The sequence below is a fragment of the Amphiura filiformis genome, chromosome 14 (assembly GCF_039555335.1).
Source record: "Amphiura filiformis chromosome 14, Afil_fr2py, whole genome shotgun sequence".
Taxonomy (NCBI): Eukaryota; Metazoa; Echinodermata; class Ophiuroidea; order Amphilepidida; family Amphiuridae; genus Amphiura; species Amphiura filiformis.
In genome coordinates this window covers 53,741,698-53,751,672 of record NC_092641.1, presented here as the reverse complement: position 1 = coordinate 53,751,672, position 9,975 = coordinate 53,741,698, and the positions used below count along the sequence as shown (strand labels likewise).

The window sequence follows — 9,975 nt, the reverse complement described above, 5'->3', positions numbered from 1 at the left end:
CCCCCCCATGCACATGTATAGCTAAATTGCATTAAATTTCTAAATGATTTTGACTTCAGATGCACATTGTTAAAGTTTATGTGTGTAATTTCATAATTTTGACTAAATGATTTGACTAAAAGCCTCACTCCCGCCCCAAAAGCAACTGACTAAAATGCCAGGGCCCAATTAGGTTGAATGCAGCATAAAAACCCACTTCCTATTCTTTGATACCAATCATACCATCATCATCATCATCAGTCGGAAGCGGAGCAGGCGACTACAAGCTTTCTCCAACTATTGCGATCTTGGGCAAGCGTAACCAAACATAACACATAACATTAAATTTAAAATATCAACCAGCTCAGAACAATATTGAATCTTTATTGCTGTGTCATAAACAGTTATTTCATATACATAGTGATACCACAATATTATAGAATTATTTTGTAATAAACTGGGCTCAAAAAGAAACTTATAATTTTTCACAAGGTCATATCTTAAAATCCTGTCCATAAAAATAAACTAAAATTGCACACAGGATTACTTCAATACTCTACTCTAAATACTGGTCAGTAACTAAACAGTTGACACAACAGCAAAATGCACTGACATGGAACAGCTTCCTGGAACACATTCACAGCTCAATAATTGGCACCCAACACAAGAAATCTGTGAGTAAGTGGAATAGTGTGGAACAAGACCTGTTTCTTGAAGAAAGTGTGTGAAAAGCATAAGCAGCCCCGTTCCACACTATTCCACTTACTCTTTGGAAATTATCACCTGTGTAAGGATCTTGTACGCATTCTCACAGATTTTTTTTTTTGGTACCAATTATTCGCCTGTGAATGTCGTCCAGGAAGCTGTTTCGTGTCAGTGCATTTTGCTGTTATGTCAGCTGGACACCTGCTTGGTTACTGACATGTGTTTAGAGTAAAGTATTGAAGAAATCCTGTGTGTAATTTCTGTTTATTTTTATTGACAGGATTTTAAGATATGACCTTGTGAAAAATTATAAGTTTCTTTTTGAGCGCAGTTCATAATAATAATAATATTTATCTCATTTGTATATTAATTATTATAATCAAAATAAAGGTCAAACCATCTAAAAATGGTAAAGTGCTCAACCATAAGGGTCAAGGGAGCTTATAAAAGCATAAATTTTGGAATTGTACTACTAAGGCCCTTACAAAACAGATCTGTAAAGACATATAGTAGTACAAGTCTAAATTTTATGCTTTTATATCAATTATGTATTACATTTTGTATACTAATTTACTACAAAAATGTTCACTTTGTATTACATTATTCCTTTCAACAATGTGTGTTGTGATGAAAATAAAAATAAAACAAAGTAATATTTCACACAAAATGTTATTATGCAACTTGGACACAACCACAATGGTCAGTGTTCGATTTACCTGGTGTAGCAGAGCAAAGTACTCCCTGTTTCGGACAACAACATGCTAAACAAATTTAAGCTTCTAACACTTTTTTACAATGTAAACAAATGCATATGCTAATATCAATTTTAACATTACTGATGTTTTGGCTAAACATTGCTACACAAATTTGTCAAAGTAAATCAAACCTTGCACATGGTGATTTTGAAAGTAAAAAGCAACAAATATTGTTACCACCATGAATTTCCCCCACCGCACCCCATGAATTTCCATCACCCATTGTACAGATGTATTTTTAGTTTGTTGTGCTGAAGCTGGCAGTGGGGGTATGAGAGGATCAAGGCTGCCAGTTTGGTGTATTTTGAAAGTAAAGTGCAACAAATATTGCTACCACCATGAATTTCTCCCGCCCCACCCCTGGAATTTCTCCCACCCAGGGTATGTGTGGATCAAAGCTGCCAGTTTGGTGTACTTTGAAAGTTAAGTGCAACAAATATTGCTACCCCCAAGAATTTTCCCCCACTCCACCCCATGAAAAATCCCCCACCCATGTGTGGATGAATTTTGAGCTTGTTGTGCTAAACTGGCAGTGGGGGTATAATGTGAGAATCAAGGCTGCCAATTGGTGCATTTTGAAAGTAATGTGGAACAAATATTGTTACCCCCAGGTATTTCCCCATGGATGCATTTTGAGCTTGCTGTGCTAAACTAGCAGTGGGGTATACTGTGAGAATCAAGCCTGCCAATTGGTGCATTTTGAAAGTGCAACAAATATTGCTACCACCATGAATTCCCCCACCCCACCCCAGGAATTTCCCTCGCCCATGTGCAGATGGATTTTGAGCTTGTTGTGCTATTAGCTGGTAGTGGGGGTATAAAGTGTGGATCAAGGCTGCCAGTTTGGTGTATTTTGAAAGTAATGTGGAACAATTAATATTGTTACCCCCAAGAATTTTCCCCCACCCCACCCCCAGGAAGTTCCCCCACCCATGTGCGGGTGGATTTGGAGCTTGTTGTGCTAAAGCTGGCAGTGGGAGCATAATTTGAGGATTAGAAAGAGCTAAAGGCTGCCAGTTTGGTGCATTTTGAAAGTAAAGTGCTGATGTATCTTGCAGTTTTTGGAACTGAGAATCGTGTTCCGATGATGAGGCAAGGGATGAGTCTTCATGCGGATGGAGAGAAAGTTGGAACATGGAATAAGTCTGTCCAAAACTTTGTTGATTTTGATCGGACGAGTTTTGTGCTGTAAAGGATATCTGAGGATCATTTTGTGTTGTACGATGTTCATGCAGCGCATTTTCTCCTTGAATAGAGGTTGTACTTGAAGCCCCAGAACCTTTTTGTTTCTCACGACAAGCTTTGACCCGTTCTTGAATCTCCTTCTTGATGACTTCATCAGCGTGTTGCGCTTCCAACTCCGTAATATCCCCTTTCTTAGCGTGACTGTTAAGATGTATTAAATAGCTAAGGCCCATAAGTATAACAACGTTGACAGTATATACATTTGTATGGTTTTTCACCACGGTGGCGCCTTTCGTGAAGTCGCAGCATGGTTGGTTGACGGAAAAATTTGGGACAGTAACGACATTGATAAGGCCTAGCTCCAGTGTGCATATACATGTGATGTTGAATGTACTTCTTACTTTTAAATCTCCGGCTGCATATCGGACACTCGTGTGGCTTGTCTACAGTGTGCACAATTTCATGTTGGAGCAACTCTGGTTTTGATTTAAACCGAAGTTTACAATACAGACAAGCGAATGGTTTCTGTGGCCAGTGGACTCTCTTCTGATGCATACGGAGTTGAGTACCGTACTCAAAGATTTCATCGCATTCTGGACATTTTGTTGGAGTTGTTAACTTTTGTTTAAAATGAACACCACGATGCTTATTTCTTTCCCTAAGGTTATTGAACTTTTTACCACACTGATCGCAATAACACTCATATTTTTCTGTATTTTTGTGAACGCCGGTATCTTTGCGCGTTTTACGGGGTTTCAGCTTCTTCACCATCAGGGCATTTTTGCAACTTGTCTCTATGTGGTGTCTACAGCTCCTAATTGTCGAGAATTCTTGGCCGCAAAATTGACAAGGAAATTTATGGTCTTTTTTGTGCTTGTCTAATTCGTGTGTCGTCTGGAACGATATGTTGCAAGTCTTGCACCAAATTCCTTTGTGAGTTTTCTTGTGCGCAAGAAACTCGGCACGGACGCGGAAATTCTGGTTGCACGGTTTACATACCCAACGTTCATTCTTATGTGTTTTTGTATGTTGCTGCCAATGGATTCGATTTTCGAACATCTGTCCGCAGATTTGGCATTCCAGTTTTCGATCAAGCAAAACCGACTCACTGATTTTTGCCCCGCATTTGTTCATCTCATGGCGATTCCGAGTGTACTCTTGAGTGAACTCCATGTTGCAATATTTACACTTGTACTTGTGCGATTTCATGTGCAGTTTCAATTCGGCACGATTTTCACACGAGAAATCGCACTCTTTGCAGACGATCCGTTTCTTCTCCTCGTGTAGCTTCCTCACATCAGCAGTTTTCGCTTTTGGGCATATATTCAGTTCATGTCTCTTTCGATTATCAGGTGTTGAGATCTCTATTCCACAAAACCTGCAAGGGAATTTGTGCGCATCGACATGTTCGGTCAGTGCTTCCAAAGTTACGAATAACTTTTCGCATTCGTCACATTGCAGTCTATCTTGCCGAAGCTTGTGCACTTTTCGATGCTGTCGTAACTCTCCAATCGTTAAACATACTCTATCACACTTTTTACATTCATACTTTGAGATTCGTTGCGACTTTTCTGAAGCACTATCTTCCTTATCCTGTCTCATCTCATCCTCCGATTCTCCAGTTTCTTCTGCAGTCATAGCAACCACATCATCTGTGGTCCCATGATTTGGTTGTGATGGATGAGATACCATGGTGGAATCACCGATCCTATTTTTAACCTTGCATGCTTTCAAGTGAAGTTTTATCTGTCTCAGCGATCGAAACACCTGCTGACATCGATTGCAGGAAAACTTTCTGTTCCTGTCACAAGGTGCAGATGCCATCTGGCAAGTGCTCTGCCTTCTCTTCGTTTCAGAGGAACAGGTGGTTGTCAAATTGTCACTAACAAGTGTCAATTTATTGCAACTTTTTGCTGAACCAAATGTCCCAGCTGGTTTCTTGTTATTTACACTTGAAAGACATCCAGACAGACCCTCACTTTCCCCTCTTTGAACTTGCGTAGAAATTTTGGTTGTTATTTCAACGGAAGTGCACTTGTGTTGTTTGAGCAATTTTGCAGAAACAAACTTTTCATCACATGCTTGGCACGCAAAGTTGTCACATAAACTTTGTTCACTTGAAACATCATATGAACTTTGTTCACTTGAAACATCACGTGAAGTACGTTCACTTGAAGTTGAAACATTGTGTGAACTTTGTTCATTTGAAACATCATGTGAGCTTTGTTCACTAGAAACATCATGTGAGCTTTGTTCACTAGAAACATCATGTGAGCTTTGTTCACTAGAAACATCATGTGAGCTTTGTTCACTAGAAACATCATGTGAACTTTGTTCACTTGAAACACTTTTAGACTTAATACTTGATTTGTCTTGGGCTGATTTATGCCTCTTCATATGAAGTTTCAACTCTCTTTTAGTTTCTAAAATGGTACTACACAGTGTGCAAGTCCAAACCTTTCCAATCCTATCCTTTTCCCTATAAACAACTTCCCTTCTTCCTTTTTCCTTAACATTATTTGACTCCAAATTTCTATTCAATAGAACATCAACATTTTGAACTGACTGAGCTTGTTGGCTTGACTCTAAAGAACTTTTCTCATATTCAAGGCTGTCAACCTTGTGACTTTTATCAGTTTTCTCTGCATCATGCTGAAGAACATTGCTTTTGAATGATTCTGTTTGCATCAATGAACCCCCAAGTAAAATATTGCTAAAACTAGTGTCAAAAACACCTGTAGTCAAAACATTGTCTGCTTGATATCTGGTTACGTCTGTTGACGCTATCTGATGATTATATCCATCATGAGTTGCAGAGATATGGGCGCAAACATCGCAAGTACTTTGAAATTCTTCACCACACTTTAAACACCTACAAGTCCTTCCCGATTTGGTAAAACCAAAACAAGCTTGGCAGTGCGTGTCCAAATCTTTTTCCTTAAAAAACACATCCCCACACTTCTTACAACCATGTCTTTTTTCCTGCGCCGTACCTATGTTGTTTTCTTCACTGTCCAACCGATTTTGTTTCATTTGGTTCTCTGCTGAACCGCAGCTCCGCCTATCCAAACAGCTTCCCAGCATTTGGTGGTTCTCATGTTCTTTGTTAATATCATCTCTGCTTGACGACTGATTATGAACAACAACCAATTTGTTGCACCCATTACAAGTGTAACTTTTAAAACCTTTGGTAAAGTTCTTATGCATCTGTCCGATGCTGTTGTAAACGCGTCTTTGGTATACAACCTCACAATCACATGGTACCTGAATTGATGTCTGATTACCACCAGTTGTTTGGACAGATTTCCGGTTTTCTTTATTGCACAAACAAATGCTCTGTGGTGCATAAACGAGGTACACAAATACCCTTTCTTTCTTAGCACTGTCAGCGATAGCATTACTTTTTTCAATATCAATTTCACTGAAGTCATTTTGGAGAACACAGTCAGCACTGCTTTTCTTTTTCTTCCAGTGCATGTGATACCGTCTTTCATGATTTCTTACATGTTTATTAAAAGCAAGGATGCTACTGTAGAACTGTCTTGCACAATACTGGCATCTGAGAGGTCGGAGGAGACGTGCAGTAACCCGTTGCTTCCGGTGTTGCCGTGTTAATATCCTTTTGTCTTCTTGGATTACATCATCCATCTTGGTGTCATGTCAATTCTGCATCTGAAATTCAAGTTTCAGAAATAACATAAATAAATAATTTCGGATAGCAACATTTTCACATATTTTCTGTGGGAACTTGGAGAACATCAGATATATCGAATTGCATTTTGAATACTTAATGTCCTAACTGATATCAAATAATTTTGATTTTTTGAAATTCGTGATAATACATATTTTATGAGAAATGGTTAAATTGATATTTTTAAAATTCAGCAGTCATCGAAGTAAATTTTATATGATATGTACCATACTTAAAAAGTGTATGCAGCTGGGATGAAAAGCCATTCATCATATGAAAAATTTGAAAATATAGATTTATTACCCACCAAAAAAAAAAAAACCAAAAGAATGTAGGGTTTTTTTTGGGGAAAAAATGTATATCTTCAATATTTTCATCCCAGCTACATACAAAAGTGCATATATCATTAGATTTATAAAGTTTACTTTGACTCACAAATATATATCAGAAAGACATTCCCTGCATTCAGAATGCAATTCGATATGTCTGATGTGCTCTCAGGTCTTACAAAAAATACTGTGCAAACATTGCTATCCGATCCCTTAACATAGAATACATTACGCTTGTTATGTCAAGGTAAGGGTGGTTATTGCCAGGGTTTTCCATGTCATTCCCAGTACATTGCAAGTGCTTCATTATATTTAGAAAGGTAAAATCTGACTACAAACCTGGAATACTATTGCCAAACTGGCAACTTAATTTGAGTTGTTGAGTCTATAATTGATCGTAATTCGTAAGGTCATTGATGAAGCAGTGAATTATCGCATCGCGATAATTAATATTTTCTCACAATATGTGGTTTGATCAAGCAAAATCAGTCTGAAGTCGGCCATATTCAATTTTTATGGGATGTAAACATCATAATTTGCGAAGCTAGCTACATTTTGCAAAAACCCCATTAGAATTTGGACAAACATATATGAGCAGTTAAGGCAGCTGTGTACTCTCAGATACGCATGTAGTAAAAGTGCCATAACTTTGTAATTATTCACGCAAGACATGTAAAAGTATACATTTTTATAAAGGCAAGACATCAGTGAATCTCAATATAAGTACAGTTTTGGTGTAAAAACAACAATTATGAAGAAAATCACAAAACAATTTTTGGCAATTTTTGTTCGGTACATCATAACAAAAAAACTCTTTCCAAAAATTTGTGTTTTGCTTTTTTCTTAATCTTGAGGCACCATTCCAAAAACGTTTTTTTAGTTTTTTGATATTGGCCTTGTTTTTGGAGATATTGACCATATGTGACCGTACAGCAAGAATGAGCCGTAAATGTCCTCAATTGTATTCTGAGTTACAGTGTAAAATGGGCATGAAGGTCATATTCATAGGTATTTCAATTTGGTGCTACGTGTATCTCATTAAATGAGGTACACGTAGCACCAAATTGAGGTACCTATGAATACGACCTTCATGCCCATTTTACACTGTAACTCAGAATACAATTGAGGACATTTACGGCTCATTCGTATCTGTACGGTCACATATAAGGCATCAAAATGAACTTTTTAAAATTCACAACCGTCTATTTGCACAAAATGATGCCTAAAATTGGAAATAGACCAAAATATAAAAAAATGAGAAAACCGTTTCTTAAGTCAATCATTCTTTTTATGATGAGCATAATTGCTTACCTATAGATGCTGTATTTATTGAGTTATCGTGTACCTAAATCGTCATTTTACCAAGAAAATGAACATTGAAATAAAGGCCGTTGAAGTTTAAAGTGGTCACATTTTGCACTTTGATCGAAGCTTACAGGAGAATGCGGCAGTTCTCGTTTTTCTACCTTACATTACGTGAACATCGGGTAAATCCACAGCCCCTTGAGAAGTTTGAGCGAAATCTATTCATGTCTTGATGTTTAAATCGGGGAAAGAACTTGAAAAAAATAACATTTTATCAGCTAAAACAGAGCTATTTGAACGCTAGGTTTTTGTGAAATCAGTGCTTCCGTGGTGTTTCCATAAGATGCGCCATGCATGCAGATAAGCGTCGGCGTATGCGTAAGCGTATCTGTGCGTTACCAAATTGCGCGATATGCAACGCGATGCGTTGTTGCGCGCGTGTACCCTGCTGGTACAACAAAGATTTTCTTTCCTTTTAAATTTCAAACACGAGTGGAATAGTGAAATAAAATCCTTAAAATATTGCAGTTGGCGTTTATAAATCTCGATTTTCATTCCTTGTATAAAAAACATAACAAAGTACAAACATATAAAAAAACTCAATTTCGCGAAAGAAACAATGTCTAGAGTACACATCCGCGTTAAAGTGTTTCCAAAAACTCTTTCTGGGGAAAGCTTAACCTGGGAGCTAATACTATAGCAGGCTAATCTTTCTGGGGAAAGATTAAAATTTGTTCAGTTTCCAGCACAATAGGTGAATATAACAATGTTGCTGATTGGTCCAATTGATAACGAAAACTTCTTTTTGGCCAATCGGCAGGTAGTTCTCATGGGGTTGAAATGAGTTTGGTCCATTCGTTTCAAACCTGAACAAATTAATAAGCCCCATATATATGTGGAGGCCCTATGGAACCAACAATGTCTTCGGCAATTATTGTAGCAGGGTAATGGTCTTTTACAAGTGGGGTACTTTGTCGCACCTTAATGTATGTTGTTTTTCAATACTACTTCCCTGCTCAATTTTGTGACTAATTTTGCATTTTTCTCAAAAAATAACTACACACTGCAGAAGTTCTGTATTGGGGCAACAAATCCAATTACTTCAGTAAAATTTCAGTGATTCAAGACAAGTGGTTCATTCTTAAAGAAATGAGGTACATTCTAGCAATACCTCTTTTCTTATCAATATGATATTGAATCCCGTATATATCATAAATAACCTGAATTCCAGTGTAGTACTAGTAACTGGATTCCTTACCTCTTATACACATACCACCTGCCCCCCCCCTATTTGCCCACGTGGGAGGGGGTATTCCCCGGTGTATTCATTCACACTTTTTTGTGACACACACAGCTCCAGGCACTGCCCAGCGCTCTGAGCTGATGAGGCTGCCTCTGATGCCATATCATGCACGCATGGGGGTCTTAGTACAGTGACAGTCAGTGCCACAGTGGGAGTGCAAATGTGCAATGCAGTGAGTAAGCTTAAATTCACCTTTAATTATATATTTTTCAGTTACATGGTTGAGTGTAAACAATACTGCTACTGTAACAATTTAATAATAAATACTCATTGAAATTCTGATGACAATTAGATGGATACTTACATGTGAAAAAGCATGCCCATTCATCATTTTTTCTCCCGATAGCGATACAACATGCATCTTCAAAACGTAAACAAAGAATCTGACAGCGGTGACCCCAAATGACCTTTTTGATAAACACCGTGAGTGGCCGCAATCAGGGATGGCGCTATTTCCCTGCTGTTGCAATATATATAGACCTATTGCAATGACATCTTTTAGAATAAAAGTCAATTAAACTTTTTCATAATACAATGACAAAACTTTGCAAGTTTTGATAACTCATTACCTCTTTGGTACCTCTTTACTTGTGTTATCTATAATATTTCAAGCTAGGCTATTATGACCTATAAAATGAATAATGAATTGAACATATAACCACTAAAAAATAACAGGAAAACGATTATTATTAACGGGTTCTTGTATTATTTACGGGGTAGGCC

The 9,975-nt window shown here is 37.7% G+C and overlaps 1 protein-coding gene across 1 annotated transcript; it reads right to left on the bottom strand.

Annotated features, from left to right (window-relative positions):
- Positions 1-2,355: 2,355 nt before the first annotated feature.
- Positions 2,356-9,638, bottom strand: LOC140170303 (uncharacterized). The gene is made up of 2 exons (XM_072193671.1): positions 9,557-9,638; positions 2,356-6,296 (listed from the first exon to the last, which is right to left on the bottom strand). Exon 2 carries the CDS (start codon positions 6,270-6,272, stop codon positions 2,847-2,849), a length of 3,426 nt encoding a protein of 1,141 aa, XP_072049772.1. The 5' UTR covers positions 6,273-6,296; positions 9,557-9,638; the 3' UTR covers positions 2,356-2,846.
- Positions 9,639-9,975: the final 337 nt, after the last annotated feature.